Source organism: Leopardus geoffroyi, chromosome D1 (genome assembly GCF_018350155.1).
Source record: "Leopardus geoffroyi isolate Oge1 chromosome D1, O.geoffroyi_Oge1_pat1.0, whole genome shotgun sequence".
NCBI lineage: Eukaryota > Metazoa > Chordata > Mammalia > Carnivora > Felidae > Leopardus > Leopardus geoffroyi.
The window spans coordinates 99,444,563-99,471,764 of NC_059329.1; the positions used below are offsets into that span (position 1 = coordinate 99,444,563).

Consider the following 27,202-nt stretch of genomic DNA (forward strand, 5'->3'; position numbering starts at 1 on the left):
AGGGACACACTTTGAAAACCACTAAGGAAGAGCAAAAGGGGCCAGGAGGCATCATCTGAAAAGCTCTGGAAAAGTAGGGAATTGGACTGGAGCCAGATGGTAAGTTTAAGATTGTGGCTTTCTGGACACCAGCATTGTTAACTGCCAAATCTATGTCCTGACCACCAGTGGGCTTTTTCCCTCAACAGTTTGCTGGCAAGAATCTTTCCATCTGCAGACTTCAGCTCCCCCTTCCCTCCACTGTTAACGGCTCCAAGGAATATCCAAGACTGTCTCCTCTCACCATCCCCAGTATCAAAGCATTACTTCCTTTGGTTTGTAGCTGAGGGAACCAGCTCAGAGAGATTGCGGCTGAGCAGAGATGAGGCAGATCCCACCCCCCACCCCCCACCCCCCACTGGCAGCTCCCCGCCATGCAAGACTTTGGTCTGATTCTGACCCAGCCTTCTCTTCTCACCCCCGAGACCATCTTGAGGAGCTAAGGCACCAATATTAACCATTCTGTCTCCAAAGTGAGGTCACTCTGATTTGGGGGCACAAAACTAGATAATTTCTGGTTTGGGGGGATTAGCTGGCCCATACTCTGTGTCTCTGGCTCCTTTTCAGCCCAGTATCTGGGGACTCAAGGAAGGAACTGAGCCCCCTACACAGCTCACAGCCCACCACCTAATCTTGGAAGGAGATTGCCCTGTTGGTGCAGTGACCTTGAGGTTTGGGGATGTCTCATAGCTGTGATTCTTGTCCCGAGTTGGAGAGGGTAGGCACAGGTTCACCGAATTTATAAGTAGCCCCAACTTCCTGCCCCCACAGCAGATCTCGTTTTAAACTTTTCTTAAGAGCTCTTCCCCTTGAACAAGTCACGGGATTAAAAGATACAGCACAGGGAACACAGCCAATGATACTAGAATAGTGCTGTATGGTGACAGATGCTAGCTACACTCGTGGTGAGCACAGCATAACGTGTAGAGACGGTGAGCCACTATGTTGTACACCTGAAACTAATGTAACATTGGGTGTCAACTATACTTAAAAATAAAAAGAATTTTTTTTTGAAAAATTTTTTAGACTCTTTTTTTTTAAAGTTTATCTATTTGAGACAGAGCACGAACGGGGGAGGGTCAGAGAGAGGGAGACACAGAATCTGAAACAGACTCCAGGCTCTGAGCCGTCAGCACAGAGCCCGACGCGGGGCTCAAACTCACGGACCGCGAGATCATGACCTGAGCTGAAGTCGGCCGCCCAACCGACTGAGCCACCCAGGCGCCCCTAAAAAGAATTTTTTTTAAGGGACGTCTTAGGGTGCACCAAGGGGCCCAGTCGGTTGTGTCCAACTCTTGATCTCAGCTCAGGTCTTGATCTCAAGAGTCGGGAGCTCAAGCCCTGAGTTGGGCTCCATGCTGGGTATGGAACCTACTTTAAATTTTTTTTAGAAAGAGCTCTTTCTTAAATCTTTTAGATCAGCCCTCCCCGGGTCAGCAGAGTAGGTAGACATGAAGGTGAGGGGCATGGAGGCACCTGCTGGGAATGGAGCTGTCTGACTGGAGCCTGCCTGAAAGACACTCAGAGTAAGTTTTGTGCCCCCCAATTTTGTCCTAGGAGCTTTGCCTGACAAAGGAGACCTAATGCACGACCCAGCCATGGATGAGGAGCTGGAACGACTGTAAGTGTCAGGTGGGAAGAGGCTGCCCCCTTGTGGGAAGGCTATACCTCAGTCGGGCCTGGCAGTGTCCTATTGTGGGTGACAGTGCTTGTCCACAACATCCCCATCATTCAGGGAAGGGTTTGGGCGCCAGCAGAGGCCTAAGGTAGCCTCTCTTTGAGTCCTTTGGGAATACAGCCCATGGTTTCATCCAGATTCAAGAGTGAGCATGGAGGTCCTGGTCTCTAGAGAGGAAGCACCTGGCTGCCTTCTGGGCTTCTTCCCTCCTTCAGGCTTGTCCAGATCCCAGGCCTGGTCAACTCGGCCACTGCCAATCCAGAGGCCAGCTGCCTGCCTTCCCGAACCCCTCCCCGGGTTGGCTCCCCCTGGAGACCCCTCCATCATGCCCGCAAGATGGATGCAGAGAGCGATGGCTCCACTGAAGAGACGGACGAGTCCGAGACTTGAGTCTGAAGGGTCCTGTCCACAACGCCTGTATCCAGCTCCCACCTACCTAGCCCTTGGGACTCCCAGCCATCCTCCTCTCCCACTCCTGTGCCATGCTGCCCTCTGCTGGTGAAAAGCTTGAATAACAACAGCCCAAGCCCAAAGACCAGCCAGAGGGGTTCTGGTATCAGCCAAGCCAAGCAGTGACCCTGAAAAGTAACAGCCTACTCTCCTTGGCCCTGTCAGCCTCTGTGCTTTAGGCAGGCCCCAAGCTGACAGCAGACTGAGCTGAAGCCACCAGGAGGTGACTTGGCTTTAGTCTTTTGCTGACAGTCCCCGCATAAAGGTGGTCTCCTCACAGCAACTCCAGGAAGGGGAGAGACCATGAATAACCATGCAGGGCCTTGCATGGTCAAGGGCAACACCAGTGATGCAAGTATGGGGTGGACATAAACATGGTGGCCTTCTGCTGGAGGAAGAGCCACTACCATGATAGGATGAAGGGTAGGCAAGAAGACAATTCCACTTTCAAAAACTGCTTCAAGTCTCCTCTGTGTCTAATAGTTAAGTATGTTAAATGAATAAAGTCCCTTGTATCCAGTAAGTGGTGAGTCTAAAGCCACTACACTGAGCGGGTGAAGGGAAGGGGCGAGTTTGGGTTTTGGGTGCTGAGTCCCAGCTATCCTAGCAGGACTGGGAGGCAGGGGCCAGAGGACCACTCAAGCCTGGAGACGAGCCTCAGATGAGCCAAGAGGGATTCAACTCGGGCACAGGACAGCAGCCTCTCAAAGGAAAGATGCTCACAGCTGGAATGGGCCTTCAGAAAACAAGCCCAGAGCGTTCGAGGCCAGGTTCAGAACTCGAAAGACACTGACCCCAAAGGGTTAGCACTGCAGAGTCTTCTAGCCAGAGTTTCATTAAACATTTGTTAAGGAGCTGCTCGAGACTGGGACAGTGGGGATGCAGCTGTGGACAGGCCTGAGGAAGACAAGCTTCCAGCCAAGACTGGAGGAAGGTTAAGGACAGGTGGTCTTCAAGTTCCTGAAATGGGCAGTTGTCTAGAAAGTAAAAGCCACTCAGGGACCCAAGCAGAGCAGCCTGCCTCCTAAGCCAGGGGTCATCTCACTGGGCACACACATTATCCTGGGCTCATCCCTGCCCAGACAAGCCCCCCCTAGTTTCAGGAACTGGCTCCCAGAGCCCTGGAGTGCCAGGCCAGAGCTGGAAGTTCCAGTCCTACTGAAGCTCCAAGTCACATGAACTCTCCAGGCCCATCCTCCTCTCCAGCCTCTGGCTGATTGACAGCTCAGAAATCCTGGTGTGCATCCGAATCACATGGGGAGATTGTTTACGATGCAAGTTAACCAAGTTCCAGCTTGCAGTGGGGCACAGAAATCTGGATTACGAACCCTCCAGAGGACTCCAGAGCCGGAGGCCCAGACCCACACTTTGGAAATCAGTAACTAAAAGTCCCCATGGCCCCCTCTGCCCATCCTTTCTAATCACCCATCTCCCAGACCAGTGGTTTATACCTGTACCCTGAGGACCCCTAAGGTGCCATATGTATTCCAGGAGTCCCTACAAGGGAAAAGAGTTGCCAAGCCCAGGGGTAATACACACACACACACCCTTTCTTCCTGGATTTAAAATGGTTCCATTAAGGCTGTACATTTCATTTGTCTTTAAACTCCACTGAGAAACACACCCCAGTCAAGCCGACTGCTGGGATGAGGTCCAGAGCTGCTAGGCTGCTCACCTGCCCACAGCAGTATGGCTCAGTAGATGAGTTAAAGGGCCAACTAACACCAGCTCTTTCCTCCGCGTGCAACAGGGTGGTGAGGTCGAGGCTGCACCGGACTTCGCAGCAGCACAGGGCCAAGGAGCCAGGGGCCTTTGGCTTTCAGAGAAGAGACAAACTGGAGGCCCTGGAGAGAGTGCCCTCAGCTTCAGCACCGACACCCTACCCATATCGGTGGGAGCCCAGAGAGTGAGGCCAGGGGCCTGCGCTGGGCAGGGAGGCAAGGATCCAGAGAGGACACTACTTGACTCAGATCAACAGTGGCCCTGGGCCCTGTCAAGGCTTTATTTGACACCACTCTGTTTCAATACAAACAGTCCAGAAAGAAAGTCAAGTCCCTTTGGGGGGGGGGGGGGGGGGGGTAGGGAAGAATGGTCTGTGTTGCTTGGAAGCCCAACCCCAAACCCACAGGGGGCAGGGTGGGCCCAGACTGTCAGCACAGCAGGGGAAGATGGCACCAAGGATGACACAGTACATGGCCTAGTGGCCAGGGGGCAAGGCGTGCAGCTCTGTAGGTGCCTCAAGCTCTCAGTGGTGGGGTGCTGTCCAGGCCCCCCTAAGACCAGGATGACACAGAAGAAAGTTGAGCCCCAAGAGCCTGTTTCTGTCCCTCATGTCCTCTGCTTCCTTGGCCAGCATTACGCTCACAGCATCCAGAGCAGGGCACAGGGCAGATGAGACCCACCATGGCCACACCAAGCAGGGGAAGAAGGGACAGAGGGTCCTGTGCTCCACAATAGATGGTATGGAAGGACTCCGAGACACCCAGGAGAAGTATCCCTCAAGTGATCACTGTAAAAAGGGGTGGTGAGACAGGAGAAGATCACTCGGGCCTCAAGTCTGATCCCAAATGAAACCTTTCAGTAGCGGGTAAAGTTTCTAGCCCTTAAGAAGGCCCAGACGAAGGTCCTTCCCCTCCCCTGCCCTCTCCTGGCACCCAGAAGAGGCCACTGGAGCAGCCTCCCTACCCTGGGACTGGTCTATAGAAGAACTCTTTCTAGACCTGCCCACTGGTTCCAGAGGATGGGGACCAAACCCCAGACAACCTGGAAGGATCCTAGAGCCGGCCAAAAAGCCTTACACTTCTCACTTTCCCTACATGGGGAAGGGCTGGGCCCAGAATAAACCCTCCTGAGGAAACTCCTCCCCTCGCTCCCAGTGTGGCAGGACGAGCAGCAGCTTGGGGGCAGGACCAGAGGACAGTAATCTAGCACATAGGGGAGGGGGTGTGAGGGGAGGAGAATAAAAGGGCTCAGTCTACAGGCTGAGGTCAAGGCTGGAACCACCCATCCCCCTCACCCGAGATCCTCAAAGGCCACCCCACTCACACACAACACATATAAAGTAACAATTCCTCCCCAGCTTCCACAAGGCAAGCGCCCCTGGCCTTGGAATCATGGGGGTTTTGCTGTTGTCGCCACCATATGCCTGAGCCGTGGCACCTGGATCAGTAGGAACCATAGCGATCCTGGGGATGGGGAAAGAAAAAACAAAGTCAGTCTCTCACCTGCAGCTTTCCTGCAACACGCCCCTGCAAGACTAGGGTACTCCGGGGAATCGGGCACCAATCTCACATGGCAGAGACTGTTTTGTATTTTATTGTGACTCAGGAAAGGGGTTGTGACCAGATCCCAAGGGGGAAGCCCTGCCTAATCTCGAAGCTGGGGAGGGAGGAGAGAGAGAAGTAAGGTGACAAGGCTGTGGAAATCCGTGCAGACATGGCAGCATCTTAGGGAGGCCGAGCCCTGGTACCAAGCTCAAAGGAAGGAAGCTGCCTCTCCAGGAAAAGAAAAGGCTCTCTTTCAGGCTCAGGAGCTACCCAGCAGCAGTGTCTGGATGTGGTGGAGGCGGCCAACCCCCAAGCACTACTCTATAGCGCTTTACCCTCCCGCCCCAGGTCAAGCAGCCCCAGCCTCACCTGCAAAGAATTCATCACGCCATTGGCCAGCACAGCCATCTTCCCGGCCACAGACTTGACACCCTGCTTAAACTGGGCAATGTCAGCTGTGGGGAGCACATTGCCCAGAGATACGCTACCTGTAAAAGCAAGGGAAAGGGTGGTCTGGAAGCCCTGCAGGAAGCCCTTCCCAGCCCACAGGGCCCTCCAGCTCTGCCCACGGGCCTTGCCTGGCATGCACCTTACCGCCAGGGCCCTACCTGCTCCATGAGCTCCATCCATGTCCCCGAAGAGGTCAGAAGAGCTGATGGCACTACTACCCGAGAGCTGCTGGAGACGAGACCTGGCTTCATGCTGTGGTGAAGAAAGGGAAAGACCTGGAGATCTTTTGGCCGATGAGTCAAGCACTCCTTATCGGCCAAGACACCCTGGTACTAAAGCCCAAAGCAGTGGCAAGGAGGAAGCTCTTACTCCACCTGCTGCCTCCAGGCTCAGGGTGGACAACCCTACTTACCTCGGCATCCACCTCCCGCCCAAAGAACATGTCCGATGAGATGGCTTTGGCTCCTGCAAATTTCTGACGTGCTTCACTGGACTCGAGGCCTGAGCTCCGGCTTTCCACTTCCCTTCTGTTTGTGACTCTGAGGGGTGGATGTGGGATAGCTCTGATCCTTCCCATTACTGTCAGAGCCTAGTATTACTAATCCCATTACTAACAGAGGCCAAAAAAAGCACCAGTGGCCTTCTGGGGATGCTTACAATGGCCCATCTGGCTACGGCTCTGGGCCCTCTCCCCTGGACAAGGCCCTTCTCTTCTCCACGCCGAAGCCAAGGCACAGACAGCTTACGTTCACTCTACTAGGCGGCATGGAAATACATTAGGGTTCTGCCCCAAACCACTAGAGCTTCGTCAAAGTCTCGGATGTCCTAGGATCACTACTGCCAGTCTACTCCTAGTTACAAGTGGCCTAACACTACAGTGACCATATGTCTCAGCTGGCCTGAGTTTATACCTACTCTTCTGGCATTTCCACTCTCAAAAGCATCCCAGTGTGGACCTAAAAGTGTATGGTCACTCCTATCTACCACTGACGAGCAGAGACACTGGCCTAGGTGCTTTGTAAGTTTCATTACTTTTAATCCTTCCAACGGCCCTGTGAAGTCATTACTTATGTCCCCCATTTTACAAATGTTGTGCAGGTAATTTGTTAGTTAAACATTGCCCAGACTGACGTAAAATAGGCTTTTAAAAAAACAAGGAACATGGTGGCCAGAGACACATACCCCTGAGTGTTCAGGACTGAAGCACAAAATCAGGCCCCTCTTGCCAGAGAAAGAGATCTTGAACAAAAGAAGCTGCTAGGCTTTCTGTGATGATAAAGCAAAATTCAAACCAAAGCCTAATTCCTGTACTACCTAATCTGGTAGCCACTAGCCACATGTGGCTACTTAAATTTATTAAAATTAAATGACAAATTTCAGTTCTTCAGTTATAATGGCCACACCTGAGGAGCTCAGTAGGCACACAGTCAGTGGTCATCACACTGGACAGTGCAGGTACAGAATTTCCATCACCACAGAAAAATCCTACTGGACAGTGTTGCCCCTGCCCACTCCACCTTTCTGAAATAGGCCGGATGCTTGAGACGGTCACTTCTGGCTCCTTCTCCTCCATCCTGTCCATACCCCAGGCGGTATCTGTATCCCAGCGGGAACTGAAACTTTCCCCCAAGGAAAAGGGGTTGTCCTTGTACCTAGTGAGACAGTAGAGTAGCTCAGAGAAGCCTGATGAGGAACATGGTGGCCAAGTCTGCACCCCAACAACAGCCTTACTTTGGGGGTCCAGAGGCGAAAGTACCGACATCATCAAACAAGTCCAGCTGCGAGCGGGAGGATTTTGCACTCACTGGGGTTTCCTGCTCAATCACCTGCATCTCAGACAGCACCGAGTGGGAGACAGAACTGTGGAGACAAGCAGAGCCAGGCCCAAGGGCAGGTGTGAGCAACAGTGTCACTACACAAGAGAAAATGCCCAGCTGCTGGCAGAAACCTGGGTTCTCTTTCACTGGGCATCACCCAGAGCCGTCTCCCCCTGCCTGTGCACAGGCACAGGGCCAGACCCAGCAGGGAGTGCTAGGAACCCCGCTGAGCTAGAGCACACCCTCAATGGTGCACACATCAGCTTTGTTTTCTCAAAGCAGGGCTTCCCTCACAAAGCACCGTTTGCCTGTTATAATTTTAATGAGGATGTGCACCAAATGATAGCGCTCTTTTGCCCTTGGAAACAACTCAGCAGACTTGCTGTATCATGAGCCGCATCCTTCACCCAGATGAATACATACACATGGAAAAGATGAAAAATGCCCCAGAACCAGGGAAAGGAGTCCGATGGCATCAAAGAATGAGTCCTTAATTGTCCTAACCCCTACACCACCCCGCCTTTTTTTTTTGAAAGATGAAAGTATTTCAAAGTACACAGCCTGGCTATATGCACGAAGCCCTGGGACTGCTGTATGGTATCCCAGTGAGAAGAGGCAGTGAGCTGGGCAAGAGGTACTAACTCTTCATGCCTCACTTTCGTCCTGTGTCATGCTCCACAGAGGCATTTTAAGGATTAATTTCACTTAAGTAAACTCATTAAAAAATATCTCAAAAAACAAACAAACAAAAAAACACTATAGCTTTTAGCTGACAGAACCCCAAACAGTGAATATTTTACAATAGGGCATTAAACAGAGTTGGCAGAGTTTAAATAAAGATTCTATTGCACTGCAAAAAAAGAAAAAAGAAAAAAGAAAACAACAGCTGAAAAAATTGTTCATACCCTTTAACCCAGTAATTCCTGTGACCAAAACAGGGAAGGGGAGGAGATCTAAAGTCCTTCCTGGGAGTAAAATTTTATGTTTCCCTGATTAGCTGTGGGTTACACAAGCAGCACACAGACTGAAATGGAATAATTTAAATCTAACTAGTACGTGTTCTGAAAGATTAAGCAGAAATAGCCAGCCTTATCTTCTTTCAGAGAAGTGGAGTATAAAGGCCCTGAATGCTGAATTTGCCATCAGTAGTTCTATGTTCAAAATCTAGTGGTGCCAATTACTAGATTCATGGGCTTCGGGCAAGTTGCTTACTTGCTGTAAGTCAATTCTCTCACCTGTGAAAAGACATAGTAATACCTCCTGCACAGGACTGTTGTATTTAAGTAAATAAAGCCAATGGCAGAGCTCACACCCCCTCGAAAGAAAGAGCCAGCACTTAGCACAAGCCCGCTGTAGCCAGGATTGCTGGCCTCAGTGCTGTCCGATGTTCCGATTTTTAAGCGAGATCAAAAGTCTAGTGTTACTGAAATCTCTAAACGTGAGCTCTTAGTGTAAAGCAAACAAAATGCATAATAGAACTGGTTTGCAGTCTTTGTTTTGTTTTTAAGAAACCACAGCAACACAAACCCAGTGGTCCTGAAATAGGAAGGATATTGTCAATGCCAAAGGGCATTGTCTGGGGGTATTTCCAAGCATTAGCATGTCTGGCAGCATTGGCCTTTAGTGGACAGGGATTAAGAATGCTAAAAGCCTTGTAATTCTTAGGGAGGTCTTGAAAAATAAAGAAACGTCCCACCAAAAGTGCCATTAGCACCCCCATTACACAACACACCCTACCCTCTTGGGTATATCAAACAAGCATCTGATCCTGTGTTTCCTTCATTTAACAAACACTAAGCATATACCTACTCTGTGACAAACATTGTACTAGGCCACTTTAAGACAATAAGCAAAACCATCTATCTGTTCAGCCTCGGAGGAAGACTGAGCCTAAAAACCCAAACTGCTGGGAAGAATTTGCAGCGGCTCTGGGGAGAACAGCGGCACTTCCCTGCCACACCCCAGAGCTGAGGCTCACCTGCGGGACACCAAGCCCATGCCCAACCTCTCTGCCTGTTCTCGCTTCTTCCCTTCCAGATTCTGTAGCTTCTTCTCCTCCTTCTTACGGTCAATCTGGAGTTCCTGGTAGGCCAGGCGCATAGAGGCAACCCTTGGAGGGAACAAACATGTCAGGGGCAGACACCCATCCTGACCTGTCCTACCTGCCCACCCAACCCCACGGGAGCTGAGGTCCCTCTGGCAAACACTCACATGGACTCCTCAGCCTGCTTCTTGGCATCAGCTGCCTGCTGCTCACGGAGCTTCTCTGCCACCTGGGCCTGCCGCTCGATCTCACTGAAGCTCTGGCTGCTGACCTTCTGGGCCCCTAGGCCTTTCTTGGCACCCAGCTGGGAGGAGAATCATGGGATGGGGGTCTTGCCGACCAAAATGTCTTTGGTTTCCTCCCAAGCATGGGTCCTCTAGCCACACCCACAAAGAAAGCATTCCTTCCTAAGTTCAGGTAAAAACTAGGAGCCCAGCCAGCATGGTCAAGAGGGACAACAGTGGTTCTGCTGGAGCTGGGCATGAGGTGGCTCACACAACAGCAGAAGCTTCAGGGCTGACCAGGCCCAATATGTGCCAGGCACTCAATGTGCACAGTCTCACAGACTCTTCCCAGGAGCCCCTTGAAGACAGGCATCTTGACAGCCCTTTCATAGATACAGTTGAGAAAAGTACCTTTGCTAAAGTCATACAGCCAGTAAGCGGCAGGGTCAAGGGGTGAATCCAGCTATTTGATGCCAGCTCCTAACCACCACCATACTGCCTCTCTCCACCTACCCCTTTCTTAGCGGCTGCTGGCTTCTTCTTGCCAATGAGGGAGGTTCTCGGTTCTGTGTGAGAAAGAAGATGGGGCATGAGTGAACACAAAGGGAGGTCAGAGACAGCAGCTCAACCCATACCATGCAGCTTCTTGGCAAGAGCTTCTACAGAGAACAGCTTCAGGCAGAGGAAGGCAAAGCTGCCACCCACCGGTTCCAACCAACGGCATTAGGATAGTCCAAGCCAAAGACAGACAAAGTTAGGGGAGGTTACGGACTCCCAGCAGACTGACACAAGAACCTAGACCCAAAGCACCAAAGATAGTCACAGTCCCTGAACCAACACAAAGACTACGAGGCAGGGAGGCAGATGTTAAATGCCAGCCTCAGCTCCTACGGCAGGGAGCTGACATGCAAGGGGCTGAGATCCCCAAAACAGCTGTTGGTTACCTCTGGCAGGAAGGGCCCCTTTAGGTGACAGACACATGGACTCTAGAGAAAAAGACTTGCAGCTAACAAGGGGCCCACCCCAGAGCCTCCATACAGCTCCCAAGCCCAGAGGCCAAAGTTCTTCCCAGAGGGCTCTAGAGTCTCTCACTTTAGACCAAGCCACGCCAGCCTTCTCATGGGGTTTCACAGTCATTCCATTAGCTTCCCGCCCCAACCCCCAAGGGTCAACAGAACAACAGAGATCAGCAAATACTGTCCAAACCTGAACCGAGACTAAAGAACACTAAGGAAAGTAAAAAAGAGCTGAAAGGCCAAGGACAAGCTGAGAAAGGAGTGTTGCCTCCAGCTGTGAGAGCTACACCCCTATCCCATGAAATGGGCCAGACAGGCCAATCCTGCCTCAGACCCCAGGGTTAGGTGTCCAGTCCTGGCTCCCCACACTTTGGCCAGACCCAGCTCCACATCCAGAGACAGACCCCAGGCCTTGTACACCAGCTTCCAGGTTCATCAATTCAAAGGCCCTGGTGCTAAAGTCCTTGCAGTTGATGCCACAGCCACCAATCCAATCCCAGTCCCCACTCCAGAGAGGTCAAATGGTGTTTCCTGGGGCCTCCGTCCACATGCCCAGGCAGCACCAGATCCAAAAAGAGCCCTAGAGGCTCACCCTCTCTCAGTCACCCCACACCTGCCAGGTGGCATACTGACCTAGAGAGGCTTTGGGTGAGGTGCCAAGCAGGTCCATGTTGGGGCCGTGCTCCGGCTCTGTGGATGCAATGGTGGGAATTAGGTCTAAGGCACAAGCTTGCTTCCCTAAACGGGAAGTGATGGGACAAAAATAGGGAAGACTGGCTTTCCTCAGCTTGCTGAGGCCACCAAAAGATGAAAGGAATGCCTACCACTTCCTCCAAGGGATTGAAATGAATCCTAGCCCACTCAGAAATATAGGAACCCCCACACATACACATACTTTTATCCCCTTGGCCAGGTGTCCCATTCTTAGCTCCAAGTCCTTTGCCAAGACTAGGGCACTTGGTTGAAATCCAGACTGAACTCACGTGCCAGGCTACTGATCTCTGTAGAAGGGGCTAGCTCCTGGGTCTCTGCTAGGTCAGGGGCTGGTTCTTTCCAGGCAGGGGGCTGAAAAAGAGGCCAGATCACAGAAGCTTTGATGAGCTATTCCTACTGGCAAGGTGTATGAAGAATCTAAAGGTACCTTGTGGGTATAAGGCTCTCGTCCAAGCCCATGAGAAAAGGAGACTAGAATTTAATGACTACTGCTGTTGACTATGGAAGAAAGAAACAGGAAATTAACAGTCACCTCCACCCTTCCACTATTTACTTACAGCCAGAGCCTGTTCCCCTAATTTCACGACTAACAACTATTAGGCACTTACCACATGCCAAGCACAAGTCTAACGGCTTTTCACATATAAATACATTCAATGATCACAACAAACCCTATGAGGTAGATCCATCTCTTTTAGAGACTCAGGTTTTGACAGGTAAAGTGACTTAGCCACCATCCTAGAAATGCTAAAGACAGGAGGAGCAGGAATTCAAACTAAGAGAGTCTGACTTCAGCACCCAGTGCCAGTAGATGGGAAACCTCCTCCCAGGGGTGGGTTGCTGATGAGAGAATCCTTTCCTTGTCCCCAACTGCAGTGGCTTTCTTATGGGGAAAGAATCCAGGAAAAGTTGTCTGGAACTCCTGACATCTTTTGAGCCCTCAAGAAGCTGGTCCTCCTCCCTACTATCCCAGTTTACAGGGGTCCATTCCTTAGGAGGGCCATACTGTACGCCTACTCATGAGAGGAAGAAACATCTGGGCCTACCAAGCAGTGGGCCCCAGATACTCTCTGTCTGAAGTATTACACCAAGGTGAATGGACTCTATGTCCATGATCACAGAAGGCCTTGGCTTTGGTTAAGAAAACCACCTGCCAACATCATGAGAAACATTCTTTGTGGGCACTCACTTGAGTGTGTTCCGTGAAGAAATCAGAGTCCTTCTTCTCTGGGGAGTGACTGGGAGCACTACTCATATTGTCTATCCAAAGCTAGAGGGAAGAAGACACCCTTGAAACACAAGGCTCTGAATATTCCCACTCACCCCACGACCCTAGCCCCAGGGAACAGGCACTTACATCAGTGCCATGCCTAGCCAGGGCTGCACTCCCCAGCTGCCGGATCTTTTCCCGATACATCTGGGCAGCTCGGCTATTATATTTGGTGTTGGCATCACTGGCTGTACATCCATGCTGGCGGAAGAAAGCTGTCTGGGGAGCAAAGAAGAGAGGAGAGTATGCTACAGGTGATTCCCCCAAAGCAAAAGAGGCACCTCATTGTAACAGTCCAATTATTATTTACACATGATAATACACCCTACTGACGCAGGCAGTTTTTCACAGAGGTAAAGTTCCTCAGAAATTCCTGCAGAAAAACAACCTCCCATCCTCAGAGATGACTGACTGAACCTCAGCCCTCACTCAACCCTGCCTGAGGATAGCATGCCATACCCACTGTGCCCGTCCTTCATCTAGGCTCACAAGATCTGGATGACTGTGGAGGCCCCAACTCCCCTAGCCTTTCCCCCAAGAACATCTGTCCAGTTTTGTTGAATCCAAAGCCTATCTGAGAAGAACAATAAACAATTTCCAAGTTTAGAGAATAGTGTGCAGTGTTGGTATAGACCAGAAAATCCTCTGAAAAGAGGTAGTGACAGGGCCTCCTAGGAAGACACTGTAAAGTTAGTACCCAAGCAGAAGAATGGGAGCGGGGAAGATGGTAAGAAGGAGCTTTACCGCGTTGGCATTCCCGCCGACCTGCATACACCTCAGCTGGAACCAGTTCCAGTTGGAATCCAACTCTGTGGACCTGTGTGCAAGGGCTGCGTGTCACCCACCAGCAGGTATCAGGAGACGCTTCCCTGGCAGACCCATACCTGTCATTTGGCCTGGGGCTTCACTAGGCGCCCAGGAAACATTAATCAGCCACCACCCTACTTCCTCCACTCTAACTTGTCTATGAAAAAGTTTGCTCTTCGATTGTCTAGTCAAAAAGGTGCTAATTATTTTCCAGATCCAAAACGGGGTCGAATTCTCAGGCACTCAAGCTTGGATTTGGCTTTCCCCTTAAGGACAGTCATAGTCTCACTTCAGACATACTCGACCAACATTCAGCAACAAGGTCAGTGCAGCTAACTTTTCCCCCGAAATGAATACTCTGAGTGTCAAGTTTAACCAACAGAAAAGAAGGATATTTTAACCCAGACACGGAGACAAACTGCCTATGTGACAAGGGGCCCACACAGGCGGCTCCCTCCGGTGCTGATCCACCGGACCCCTCCCTGGCCGGGCAGTCGAGGCAGCTACTCTCCCTTACTGAGCACACAGCCCCGGCCCGCCGAGTAGAAGCACAGCAGCCGCAAGATGACCCCACCTGATGAAGCTGAGATGAACGCCCAGGGAGCGGTGCACCCCGGAGCAGTCAATGCACAAGAAAACACCATATGTGATGCTGGCCCAACTCGGATTCTTGGCGCCACAGTCGAAGCAGGCCTGGGTGGAGGAGGCGATGAGCCAATGGTCAGGGGCCCCGAGTCGAGGCCGGGCGCTGACACGCCAGGGAAACAGCCCACGCCCGCCCCTCTCCCTCCCTCAGGCCCCAGGGGAGACGGGAGAGTCCCATCTCCGCCGGCGCCGGACCCCGCGCGCCTCCCGCTCGCGCACCTTGTTGGTCGGAATCCCGCGAAGCCGCTTAAAAAGAGTCTGGATCTCGGTCTTGCTCGGTTCCGCCGCCATTTTCTCTCCTTCCCAGACCCCAGCGCGACCGACGGGTCCTGTCGCGGGCCAATCCGCGGCCGGGAAGGCGGGGCACCGGGTCGGCTCCTGCAGTGCCCCCACCCTCCGGGGGCGGAGCGATTTGTCCCGCTCTGGACCAATGAGCGGCCGGCGGAACCGGAGCGGAGACCGCAGCAGCCCCGGGCTCTACAATGGTCGCCGGACGCACGCCGCGCCACGCCAGGGGCCAATCCGCAGCCGGGGCGGAGCGACGGCTCGCGGGCGGGCCCAAACCTTGCGGGAGCGCCACCGGGACGCCCCGCCACCCCCGGAAGGTGGTGAGACCTTCCAGAAGGGGAGGGCTGCGAGGCTAGGGGCCGGTGGCCAGGGGTCTCAGATGGACCAGTTCCCGATGGATGAGTGATGATTAACAGCCCTACCAAGCACTTATGGTCCCACCGGCCTGAACGGGAAGACAAACTGGCTGGGCCCCCCTCCAGCCCAGAACTCAGTAGTCAGCCTCCAGCCTTGGCGGGCTCACACCAAACCCAATCTCGAGTACCTCCCACCCCAGATTAGGGTCCCGAAGTTCCAGAGCAGATACCAAACTGGCAAACCTTTTTCCATGACATACTCTAGACCCACAGACCTCCCCACTCAGTGTCTCTCTCCAGATGCCCTCTGCAGTCTGGCAAGGGTGGAGTATCAGAAAAGATGCACACACACCTGACAGTGCTTTTTTTTTTTTCTCCAACTTTAATACACACTAAAACAAGTCACAGGAGAGTGCTCCTAGCCCAGAACTACACTCACCACCCCAAGACCACCCCAGGAATCCCAAAACACTGAGACCAGGAACTGGGTCCACGGCTCCTGGGGAGACCCATGCATTCCTGGAGAGGCCCAGGCACCCCTGAGCCCTTCTGTCACCTCCTGACCTCCCTATCTTCCCCTCAGGCTAGACTCAGTTGGCCCTTCCCTACCAGTCCCTTCCTAGATGCAGGCCGCCCCCCTCCCTGGGACCCAGGACTTCCTTCCTCCTCAAGGGACAGAAGGGCAGCAGGGGCACCATGGTCCAGGGTCCTCGGGTCGGCTGTCCAAGAGAAGCTGGGCTCTGACGCAGGGTGGAGAAACGCTGCAGAAGGTCTGTCAAGGCAGATCAGGCCCCCACACACTCCACGTAATTGGCAGGGTACAGACCGATGCGGCCACTCTGCAACTGGCCCTGGCACCAGCCCTGCTCATCCTCCTCGCTCATCTTCAGCAGCTCCTCCCCTGGGGGAAGGGGGATTAGTCACGGCCAATTGCCCTGGCCCAGCTCGCTTCTGCAACTGGGTCAAGGACTGAGGGAGAGGGGACAGTAGGAGAACCCAGCTAGAAGAGGAGACCTGTCTCAGGCAAAGGGAGGTCAAAGTCAGCAAGCCACTCCACCTCAGACCCTGAATGCATCAAGCAGGCCCAAGCTGGTGACTTTGACAGGCAGGTGAGGGCTCAGAGCAGACACTCTGACTCCTGGGGGCTGGACCCAGAGTAGCCTTAAGAATCAGAGAACTGGTGCGCCTCGGTGGCTCAGTTGGTTAACTGTCCAACTCTTGGTTTCAGCTCAGGTCATGATCTCATGGTTCGGGAGTTTGAGCCTCATGTCGGGCTCTGCACTAGCAGCGTGGAGCCTACTTGGGATTCTCTCTCCCGCTCTCTCTCTCTCTCTCTCTGCCCCTCCCCTTCCCCCCAAAATTAATCAATAATAAACATTTAAAAAGAGAGAATCAGAGAACTGGTCCTTGGGAGGTAAACATTAGGCTTTCCTTTCCCACACCCCTGCTCAAGTTATAAAGGAAGGAAGGGGGAAGCTGAAGCCTGGAGAGGAACAGGAAAGGGGTCCCTGGGTACCTGCTCGGAAGCTCAGCTCATCAGCTTCCTGGCCAGCGTAGTCATAGAGTGCCCGCACCCGCACCCCTGTGGCAGCCTTCCGAGTGTTCTCCTCATCTGACCACTCCTCATCCTGCCCACTAGAGACAGGAGACAGAAGTGGACAGGCTCAGGGCCCGAGGACCACCTTGAGCAAGAGAGCCTAGGACTCAGGGCCAAGGGCTCACCCTCTGGAAGAATCCTGGGAGAGGCAGGTGGGGAGAAACTGAAAAATCCCAGTCTGAGCTCTGCCACACATGCCTGTGAGCTTGGTGCATTTCCTGCCACACAGGGCTGATGTGAGCAGTAGACAAGAGGGACCATGGGAAACGCCTGGCAAATCTAAACCACCATGAACACCGGCATCCTTGTAACTACTGAGTAGGTCCTGAGGTTCCTGGCACCAATTTTCAACCCCACTTTGGGTGTGAGAGGAATGAAGGGAAGGAGACAGAGGGAAAGAAGGCAGGGCAGGGGGCAGAGATCTTTCCTTCCCACAGCCAGGTTTCTGGCTCTTACCCTGCGGACCCCAGGGACTGGGGTGGGGGTGCAGCGCCATCTCTCGTGGGCACGATGCTGGTCAGAGTAACCTCATCAGGGCTCCGGCCGCCCTTCTCCTTCCTGCTAATCGTCCTCTGTGTATCCAAGGACCACTCCTATGGGGACAGTGCTTAGGCTCAGACTGGGCCGTGGGGCTGTGGAGGCAGCCGGAGCCATTCAGACCTTCACCTACTTCATCCCAAGCCTTAGCCTCCCTCCTCAGGTCCAGGCTGAGCCCCCCACACCTCCCATACCTCAAACTGTGGCCAGTTCATGGCCATGCCTGGCCCGTGGGTGCTGCGCCACCAGCGCAGATCCTCTTCGTCACTGGCTGCCTCGATGCCCTGATGCAGGTCTCGGTGGAGCTCCTGGAACCTGTGACCCGAAGCACAGCCTCACACCGGGGAGCCCCGAGCCCCAGCACCGCCCCCCAAACTCATTGCACCTGGCCAGAGCCTGGGGGAGATGGAGGAGACCCAGCGTTGCCCAGACCTCCAGGCCCACCTCGCAGGCCATACCTCTCACTGCTGGAGAGGTCGAGGTGCTGGTGTAAGGTAAGCAGCATATCCTTGAAGAACAGAAGCCGCTGGCGCTCCGCAGCCTGGCAGGTCTCGAAGGCCTGCTCCATGTCTTCCATGTAGCGCGGGGTGTAGCGATGCAGCTCCGCCAGCGTCTGCTCATACTGGGTTTTCATCTGGGTGGGACAGGAGGGGCCCGGTGAGGACAAGACCTTCTTCCACTCAGGACTCCGCTCGTGTTTACTGAGCGCCGCCATGGGCGAGAGACCCCGGGCTAGGCACCGGCAGCAATCATTCTACAGACCCAGCTCCTGCCCTCCAAGACCCCAGCAGCCTAACAAGGGAGGTCACACTTGGGCAGAGCAGCTTTGAGAGTCTGGTGAGCGAGGATGGAGAGTGAGGTGAGGGTCAACCTATAGGGAGCGGTGGGCGGAACGGGGAAAGGCTTCATGGAGGAGGTAGAAACGGAGCAGCAGATACGCAGAGCTGGAGGAACGGGTGCTCTGGAAGAGCAGGCCACATGAGAGCCTGTCCCAGGCAGGATGCGGTGGAAGGAGCTGGAAGGTCTCCTCAACTGCTAAGCTCCTCCCAACACCCAAAACTGCACCGCTTCTTTCCCTGGGTAAAGCATCATCTTTTCTCTGGGTCCTCTTTTAAATGATGACCTGGAGAAGGGGTGGCAGGTGAGGAAGAGGGCTGGGAAAGGCATGTCGGCCGCCCGGTACCTTCTCAGCCTCCTTGGTGCAGCGTTCCACCCGCTCCTGCAGCTTGCGCAGCTGCTCCTGGGAGACGGCGCTGTCTGCCTTTGCGTGGCTCTCCCGAGTCTGGGCTGTCTTCTCCTCCTTCCGGGCCGCATGGTAGCTCTTCTTGGACGCCTCAACCTGGCACGCACGGGGACAAGTCTGGACCCTGCGCGCCAAGCCCCGGCCCCGGTGGCCCAGGGCGGATTCAGGAAGGGACCCACCCCTCCCAGGCTCACCTCCTTCAGCCTCTTTAGCCAGGGCTTCTGGGCCTTGCGGAAGCCATCCTCGGCGGCCCGGCTCTCGCGGAAGCCACCCAGCACTGGCCGGTGGAAGGCCCCCCGCTGCCAGGAGCGCACCCGCTCGCTGTCCTGCCCCTGAAGCTTCTCCCGCACCTCCAGGTGCAGCGCACTCAGCCTCTCAGCTGCCGTGAAGAAGGCGTGCCAGGCCTTCTCCAGCGTGCCGTACTGGGGGCCTGCAGGGAGGAAGGGGTTTGGGCCAGGCCAGGGACGCCACCAGAAACCAGCCCACCCCCTCTCACTGGGTGGTGCGCCGGGCGCCAGGCACAGAGGGAATGCAGAGAGGAACAACAAAGATGTCAGCTGCTGCTTTATCGGTATCTACTCTGTGCCTCGATATTCGAGATCTCACTGAATCTTTATTCACCACCATGCAGAGAATGTCGTGATCAACATTTAACAGACAACAAACAGCAGCCCAGAAAAGTGAAGTTAACTGCCCAAAGCATTACAGCTACAAGTCGAACTGAGATTCAAACCCTATATGAGCCACTATACTTTATTGTCCCAAAGGGAAGAACTAGCCTCCACCCTCAAGGAATGCAGCTGGTTAGGATGGAAAGATCCAAGCTCTTGAGTCAGAAGGCCTAGGTTCAAGCTTTAGCTCTTCCTAGCTGTGTGACCTCAGGCAAGTCACTTAGTGTCTCTGAACTTCTGGATTCTCCTCTAGAAAATGGATAGAACAGGACTGTCTCCATCACAGGGCTGTTACAAATATCAAAATAAGTGATGACCATACTTTGCAAACTCTTAACAGCACAACTGTAAGAATAACCAGGAGGCTCTTTGCTCTTCAAAGGGAAGGCAGACATGAAAGCCTCAAGCTTTCCATAAGAGGTGCAAAAATGAATCTGCCTTGTCTGATCTCCCTACCCTCAGTGGCCCTCTGCTCCTGGCTAGGCCCAAGCGCGGCCTCACCCTTTTCCACGGTGCCCCTCCACTTGCGGGCCCAATCAGCCAGCTGCTGGGCATAGGCCTTCTCGATGCGGGCACGCTCCTGGAAACAGCTGATCAGATCCCCACATAGCCGATGCCCGTCCTCCACCCGCTGCACGGTCCTCCTGTAGTTGCCAGCCTGGGGCAGATGGGAGAAAGGCAGTGTCGCCAGGGAGAAGCCCCCTCCAGGGCTGGGGCTGACAGCTAGCCTCCTCCCTGGACAGGTGGCTGGGCCCAGAGTGGAGTGGATACCCCCAAACCTAGGACCCAGCTGCTCACCTCCCAGAAACTGCCCTCTAGGGCCTCCCCTCCAGCGTCTTCCTCTGGGGCCATGGTGTCCCTGCAGCACGGAATGGTGGCGGACTGGGGCTGTGGAGAGCAGAGGGGTAAGCAGGGAAGCCGGATATACACTTTTGGGGAGAGAAGAAGATCCTCTCCTATCCCTGGGCTTTGTCCCCACTACTATCCCCACCATCTAAGGAACTGTCAGAGCTAGGACTTAGCAGGTAGACGTCTGGAAGGCCCCGGGAGGCGCTGGGATAGGAGAAAGGGTGGCCACTTCAAATCTCTTCCTCATGCCATGAGTCTGCCCACCCCCTCCCCCACCCAGCCTCATTCCACCTACCGGGGGGCCTACAGATCACTTCAGGGACCTGGGCGTCCAACTCTTAAAGCTTCAACCGTGATTCTGCCTTGAAGCTGACAAAAGCAAAAAAGCAAAGCAGGGGGTGAGGGCAGGGACTTAGAGCGTCCAGGGCGGTGCCCAGCTCCCCCAATATAGCAACTGCTGTCAGAAGCGCCAGATTCCAGCCAGGAGAATGCCAGGCAGGTCACACGATCCAGCAGGGGATTAGGCGGCAGGCGGGGTGGGTGGTGGGCAGAGGGCCCTGCTGCCCCCGCCCCCCACCCAACTACAGATGAGAAAAGAGGATACCTGCCCAAGCCAGGCGCCATTGCCTTTGCTTGAACAACAAGGCGACCCTTTACCAGACGAGGCCAAGTCAGAGGGTTCCCAGCCACACTCCAGTAGCTCCCTTCGCCAGCAAGAGCAGACTGGGGGCCAAGAGGCCCGAATCCTATCTTGGCCAAGGAGCTTGAACAAGTGCATTTTACTGTCCTCCTAAGGAAGCCTTGGCTCCCTCCTAAGATGGAAATTTTGTCTCCTGGTCTTCTGTGCCAGGGCTGGTTTAAGACTCAAACCAGGAAGGGGCGCCTGGGTGGCTCAGTCGGTTGAGCATCCGACTTCAGCTCAGGTCATGATCTCGTGGTTCATGGGTTCGAGCCTTGCGTCAGGCTCTATGCTGACAGCTAAGAGCCTGGAGCCTGCTTTGGATTCTGTGTCTCCCTCTCTCTCTGTCCCTCCCCTGTTCGCTCTTTGTCTCTCTCTCAAAAATAAATAAACATTAAAATAAAATTAAATTTAAAAAAAAAGACTCAAACCAGGAGGGGCACCTGGGTGGCTCAATCCGTTAAGCGTCCAACTCTTGATTTCCGTTCAGGTCACGATCTCAAGGTTTGAGCCCCACGTTGGGCTCTGTGCTGATGGTGCAGAACCTGCTTGGGATTCTATCTCTCTCCCTCTCTCTGCCCTTCCCATGAGCTCTCTAGCTCTCTCTCAAAATAAATTAATTAATTAATTAAAAAAAAAAAAAAAGACTCAAACCAGGCAATGAGCAAGAAATATGAGGGCCTGACAGTCACAAGGGACATTCATCCTGTTCCACAGCATCCACTGAGGTCCCACAAGCCTCCATGAGTAATGAGTAATTCAGCCCCGCCCTCAAAAAGCCCAGAGTCTGGGGCAGAATGGGAGGAGTCAGACAGGTGACCAGGCACTTGTAAGAGTGTGCTCCAGAATTGTAGAGGAGGGCAAGGCGGATTCCAACCCCAAAGCCACCACCCCAGAGGTTAGAGGACACAATGGCACGCGGCCACTCCCCTCCTGACCCTTGGCAGGGTCTCAGCTGTCCCTAGCACTGACTCAAGCCCCTAGAAGGAAACTGCTTCCTCCTCTGAGCAGGCCCAAGGGACACCACGAGGCCCAGGACACAGTATGTGCCCTCTGCCCCCAAAGCAGGACTCTATCACACTGCTCCCCTCCAAACGGACAAACAACTATCCATCCTTCAAAACTCAAATTGAGGCATCTTCACAGTCTCCCCCACCCCACTGCCCCATCCCCATTTACACAGCCCCTTGTGAGCCCTCAGTCCAGTTATATATGATATATTCCATTGGGTTGTGACTGACAGGGCAGAATCTGTCCCCAGTCGTTGACAGAGGTGGTCCAATTTGTGTTTGTTCAGGCATTGGAGTTAGCAGTTGAATGAAGAAACAAACGACATCTACCTAAAGACCAGGGAACCTGGTCACAGCTAGAGCAGCTGTGAGAAAGCTTGCCTGAAGTGGGATCCAGCCCTAATAGCTCAGAGAGAGAGCTGAGGCCTGCAGTGGATGGAGGTGTCTGGGTACAGAGCAGGAGGACGGAGCAGCTGGTCCGCAAGGGTCCTCGGCACTTCACCTTGCTTCCTCTTGAATCTGCCCCACTTACCCAGAAAGGACTTGCCAACCAGATGGAGAGAAACAGAGCCACAGCTGTAAATCACAGAGCCTTCGGAGCTGTCCCAGTGAGGTATCCAGGGGCCCGGGCCCCCTGCCTGCTCCAGCCTCCAGGCTTGGCTCCCGGGAGAGCTGCCCCCCACCCGTTCCCTCTCTCTAGCCCCAGAACAGAGCAAGCTGTGTGTGCTTGCTGGCACTGCTCCCTCCCGCCTCCCAGAGCAAACACAAGCCCAGAGTCCCAGGCACAGCCAGGCCCCGCAGCCCTGGCTAGATCTAGCCGTGGGGGTGGGCAGTGCAAACCATGGCCCCTGTTGAGGAGAGTCAGCACCTTGTGCCTCCTGACTTCAGCAGAGACCCAGATTGGTCCCCAGAACACACTCTGCCACCCGCAAGAGCTCAGAAAGCTAATAATGAACGCTCCCCAGCCGGGGTAGCCAGTACCTACTGGGCCTGCAGAAGTCTGCTGCGGCTTGGCAGGGCCTCCTCATAACTGCCTGGGCCAAGGTAAGGGAGTCCTGAGCCTCAGGGAAGAACCCACTCGCCCTACCTAAGGCAGGTAGGTACCCCCCACCTCAGCGCAGACCAGCCCCTACCCTTCCCAGAAGCTGGGGGCATGCCACTGGGAGGGAGCACTGCCATCCTGCCCTGCCCATCCTCCTGAGTCACAGGCTGCGCCCAAGGGTTTCTTCTCCCAGCAGCCCCTCCCCGTCCTCCCTAAGCCCTAAGATGTGAAGGCTCAGGAGTGGGCGGCCCATTGGTCCAGAGAGTGGTGCCTAGGCTAGAGCGGCTGGGACCAGCAGCCAGAGCCGCCCCAGAGGGTGGGGGAAGGGGTGGCGCAGGGAGAGGGGAGGAGGCAGGGCCAGGGAGGGGCATAACAAAGGGGCACTTTTGGAAACCCGACCTGCAGCCCGAGGTGCCTGCTCCCTGATGACGCACTCCAAACCCGGAGCCTCCACACCAGACCTCGGAGCCCAGGGGCTGCCCGTCTCTGGCCTCAACCCTTATGGACGGCGCCCTTCGACCGGCCCTCTTGCCGGCCCGGAGCTACACAACTCGGAGCCGGTGGAGCCCACGCGGAGCGGCCGGGCCAAGGCCTAAGCATGGAGGCTTTAGGATTTGTTGGCCAAACTTGTTGAACTTGGTCTCGGCGGGGGTGGGGCCAGTCGATCACCGCTGAGGGGAGGGGGCGCACCCTGCCGGGCCAGCCCGGCCGTGGACTCCGGAAGGTGACCCGGGATAGCGGCCCAGGAATTAGGGCTCTTTGCAGAGAGCGAAGGGTCCCCGGGCAGCGGGGCCCCCAAAGGGCGTTTGGCGGCCTTTGAAAAGCCCCAGGAGATGGTGTGCCCCTCCACCCCCGACGTCCCCGTCTCCACTGCCAGCCTGGGAAATTGCCGGGTGCGCGGCGCAGCAGATGAGACGCCCGCTCCACTCGGCGGCACCTATTCCTGTCCCCGCACGGAGTTGGGTAGCCGCGGGTTCCCAGAGCGGGAGTCGGTCCCATTGCAAACTTTAGGAGCGGGAGGAGAGGGCGGGCTCTCCCGCCGCCGCCTCCCCGTGGTTCCCGCCGGGGCAGCACTCACCGCGTCCTCCCTGGGCGTCTCGGAGGGTGGGGGTCCGGCCACGCTCCGGCCAGAGTCCTGCCGCTCTCGGGCCGGGGCCGCCGCCTCCCGGAGCGCGCCCGGCCCTCCCCCGGGAAGCCCGGCCCCCGGCCCCGCCCTCTCCTCGCCGCCGCGGCCCCAACCCCACCCGCCAGAGGCTGGGGCGCAGGGGCTGCAGGCATCGCGGCGACCGGCTGCTCCTCGAGCGCGGGCCGTGGGTATCGACTCTAACAGGAGAAGCGCCAGGGCCTGCTCCCCAGGGTGGCGCCGCGTCGCTCTATAGGGAGTCAGATTTCGGCTTTGCCCTTACCGGCCTTTGCAGAGCCTGGGAGACTCGTGGAAGGGGGAAGGGATGGGGTCTGCCGTGACACCCCTTGGAGGGAGGCCTCGGGTCTACACTGCCTTCCATTTTATTTGCTGAGCATAGCTTTCTTAGAAGTTCGTTCCAGCGAGGCTCACAACCACCCTCTTTTAAGCATTAGGATTCCCATTGTACAGATGCAGAAACTGAGGCTCAGAGACCTTCCTCAGCTTGCAAGAGATCTGTAGTCGGGCAAGACCCTGAACTCCAAACCCGTGCCCTTTCCATGTGCAGCCCTGCCTGCCAATCTGGAGGCGCATTCTGTGGACTGGGTAGGACACGCGATGGGGTGGGGCAAAAAGGCATGAGCTCCTCCCGCTCCGTGTTCTTATTCCCAGATTTTGTACCAAGATTCATTCTAAAAATCCCTTCGTCCCTCCACTCCCTTTGTCAGTCACCAGCCTTGGTAGATTTTTCCAGATCGCCACGATACCACCCGACTCTTACTAAGTCCCTTCTTCCTCACCCCCTTAGCCCCCACCCCGGGATTTTTTTCGCAGCCAGCCCGTCTGTTATTTATATCCACTGGAGCGGTCCAAGAATGTTCCGAGGCTGACCTAATCGCCACCTGCTTGACCTCCCGGTCCCACCCTACCCCGTCCCCCCCGCGGATCCCTTTTGGGCCGGGAGACCCGGCAACCGAGCCCTCCCCCTAGCAGAAGAGAGGGGGCACGGGCGGGCTAGCAGGGTCCGAGGCACCGGGCGCTCAGAGGGTCCAGAGGGTGCAAAATCCCTCGGGGAATGGGAAGCCGCCTCGGACTCCAAGGAGTGCGCCCCCAGGGGGACGGTGCGGTGCTCTGGAAAGCCAAAGGCCAGGCTGTTCTCTCTCCAGCACGTACTCTTGGTCCCCACTCCCCGCCCCTCCACCACTCCCTGAGGAGCGTGAGTGCGTGTGCGCGGATTTTTAAACTGCAGCTTTGCTTTAAAAATAGCAGAAGTATGTTGTTTCTGAATCCGAGAGGAGTCACTGACGCGTTCTTTACGCAGATAAATCCGCTCATGAAATGGAAAAGGGCCCTGAAGAGAATGAATGAGGGTAATTTCAGGTGGTAGTATTAGCCGCTGAGGATTGAGTTACTCCCCAGTCCTGGCAGGAGGGTGAAAATGGGCATCCAGGACGTACCGTGTTTGGCAAATCCTACCTGAGTAGTGGATCCTGGCCTTGTCGCTCACAGGGTGTGTACTCAGCAGGATGTGGCTTCTGAAACCAGTTTCAACACCTAGTCTCTGTTGGGGCATGAAAAAGCCACTTTTCTCCATATTTCTGTTTCTACCTCTATGAAACACGACGTGTGACCCGGCTGACCTCCCAAATGGGCCATGTGCCCTAGCTAATTAATGATCGTAAAAGCTGTAAATGAGAGGAGCTGGGATAATATATAATGACAGCTATAGTGTTCCGTACTATTTTAAATCAGTTACTATCCCACCTAATGCCTTGAGGCCTTTAGGCACCTAGACAGAAAGTGTGAAAACACAAGAATGAAATTAATTACAGGAACCGCCTCTTAAAACTCCATTAAAAATAAAGGCTGCAAGCCAGACTGGCACCTGGGGAAGCCAGGCCAGAGACAGACTCCGTAAACAAGGCTGTTCGTCAGATCTCAAGGAGAAGGAGATATGGAGTGGAAAGCATCTGGGTTCCCTTAGATTCAAATCTGGAAGCTGAAAGCAGAAACGTTGCAGCTGATTTTAAATGCCCCTAAGGTACTGCAGGGAGAAAAAATAAACCAAAACCCAGAGCACACTGAGCTGCTTCAAAGGTGAAAGGAGACAGAGCTGCCTCAGGAAAGCCAGGCCCCTGCTAGTGCTGCCTGCAGGGCTCAGATTTCTATGCCCTGTAGCCAGAAAGCCCCGGCACACTCACATGGCCCTATGAGCGCAATACCCAACTTGAATGGAGTTCAAGATGAGATGCCTAAGGGGCACCTGGGTGGCTCAGTCGGTTAAGTGTCCAACTCCTGGTTTTGGCTCAGGTCATGATCTCACGGTTTGGGAGTTGAGCCCACATCAGGCTCTGTGCTGACAGGGGGAGCCTGCTTGGGAGTCTGTCTGCCTTCCTTCTCAGCCCCTCCCCCATTCGCATGGTCTCTGTCTCTCTCAAAATAAAAATAAATAAACTTAAAAAAAAAAAAAAAAGATGAGATGCTCTAGGTCAGAGGGCTGGATAGACAGAAACCTAGAAAGGCAGCTTGGTTCAGGGCACCAGGGGTGGGGGGGTCTGGGGGGGTGCAGATCAGTCCAAAGCCCAAGCTCACAGCACTCGCGGGCTCACTCACCTTGAGTTTCTGGAATGTGCTAACCACCGTACCTTTATTTGTTTATTTATTCATTCAGTCATCCAGTCAAGAAATCATTTGCATTTTTGTTCTATGCTAAGCCATATGTTAAATATTGAGAATACGAGATAAACAAGGCAGAGCCTTAAGTGCATGATAGTGATACAGTGTGGGTAGGAAGTACTTTGGGAAAACAGAGCAAGAGACCACCTTTGGCCCGGTGATGACACTTGATTGATCTTGATGAGCAGGAATTAGTCACATGCAGAGGCATTCTAGGCGGGAACACCAGGGTGTGCCAAGCCCCAGAGGTGTTAGCATATGACTTGGTGATCCAACAATTTTTTGGAATCTACCCTAGACAAACATGTGTAGAAGTGCAAAAAAGGTACAAGGATGTTTGCATGTAGTATCATTTGCAGTGAGGGAAAAATGGAAACTAATGTCCATGAAGAGGGTGCTGGCTGGCAGGTCACCAAGGTGCATCGGCCAAACAGTGCCAAGAGGCCCTGGCCCACAGACTCCCTCTGGGGACAGGCTGATGGAAACATCCCATCACTTGACAGCTGCACTAACACGTAACCACTCGCTATTTGTCGCTGTTTCACACTTGTAGTTAGGAACTGAATTTTTAAGTTAATTTAATTAACTAAAAATTTAACAGCCACGTGTGGCTAGTGGCAACTGTACTGGACAGTTCTGGTCAAGAATATCTAGAATAGTGAGTTCAGGACGGGGTGTAGGCAGATGGAAGATGAAGCTGGGAAATGAGAT

The 27,202-nt window shown here is 54.3% G+C and overlaps 3 protein-coding genes across 14 annotated transcripts in view; 1 reads left to right on the forward strand and 2 right to left on the reverse strand.

Moving 5' to 3' along the window:
- Positions 1-4,245, forward strand: part of CD1H11orf49 (chromosome D1 C11orf49 homolog) — a 197,045-nt gene extending 192,800 nt beyond the window's left edge. The window contains exons 8-9 of one of the 4 annotated variants that reach the window (XM_045485089.1): positions 1,597-1,660; positions 1,933-2,690. In XM_045485089.1, the coding sequence (XP_045341045.1) occupies positions 1,597-1,660; positions 1,933-2,107 (239 nt within the window). In that variant the 3' untranslated portion in view covers positions 2,108-2,690. Of the gene's footprint in view, positions 1-1,596; positions 1,672-1,854; positions 2,691-3,917 lie in introns of those variants that run through there. The other 3 variants (XM_045485090.1, XM_045485091.1, XM_045485092.1) reach the window with 3 other exon arrangements.
- Positions 4,134-14,776, reverse strand: ARFGAP2 (ADP ribosylation factor GTPase activating protein 2). 6 transcript variants are annotated; one of them, XR_006714227.1, is made up of 18 exons: positions 14,640-14,775; positions 14,350-14,468; positions 13,713-13,785; positions 13,056-13,187; positions 12,888-12,968; positions 11,968-12,049; positions 11,618-11,674; positions 10,913-10,954; positions 10,482-10,534; positions 9,912-10,048; positions 9,679-9,810; positions 7,615-7,743; positions 7,401-7,535; positions 6,296-6,422; positions 6,042-6,135; positions 5,803-5,921; positions 5,213-5,352; positions 4,134-4,676 (listed from the first exon to the last, which is right to left on the reverse strand). XR_006714227.1 is itself a non-coding variant. In XM_045485080.1 (17 exons), exons 1-17 carry the CDS (start codon positions 14,709-14,711, stop codon positions 5,332-5,334), a joined length of 1,581 nt encoding a protein of 526 aa, XP_045341036.1. In that variant the 5' UTR covers positions 14,712-14,775; the 3' UTR covers positions 4,134-5,331. The 6 variants fall into 6 exon arrangements, 5 of the variants coding, with proteins under 5 accessions (XP_045341036.1, XP_045341034.1, XP_045341039.1 ...); XM_045485080.1 differs by having other exon boundaries at positions 4,134-5,352; positions 10,913-10,930; XM_045485078.1 differs by having other exon boundaries at positions 4,134-5,352.
- A 650-nt stretch (positions 14,777-15,426) lies between these two features.
- PACSIN3 (protein kinase C and casein kinase substrate in neurons 3) lies at positions 15,427-24,123 on the reverse strand. 4 transcript variants are annotated; one of them, XM_045485085.1, is made up of 12 exons: positions 24,099-24,123; positions 20,257-20,330; positions 19,911-20,000; positions 19,614-19,770; positions 18,636-18,871; positions 18,382-18,537; positions 17,657-17,832; positions 17,393-17,513; positions 17,118-17,254; positions 16,787-16,789; positions 16,581-16,699; positions 15,427-15,965 (listed from the first exon to the last, which is right to left on the reverse strand). In XM_045485085.1, exons 3-12 carry the CDS (start codon positions 19,962-19,964, stop codon positions 15,850-15,852), a joined length of 1,275 nt encoding a protein of 424 aa, XP_045341041.1. In that variant the 5' UTR covers positions 19,965-20,000; positions 20,257-20,330; positions 24,099-24,123; the 3' UTR covers positions 15,427-15,849. The 4 variants fall into 4 exon arrangements, with proteins under 4 accessions (XP_045341041.1, XP_045341040.1, XP_045341042.1 ...); XM_045485084.1 differs by lacking the exon at positions 24,099-24,123 and adding an exon at positions 23,771-23,884; XM_045485086.1 differs by lacking the exon at positions 24,099-24,123 and adding an exon at positions 22,183-22,582.
- Between the last annotated feature and the right edge of the window lie 3,079 nt (positions 24,124-27,202).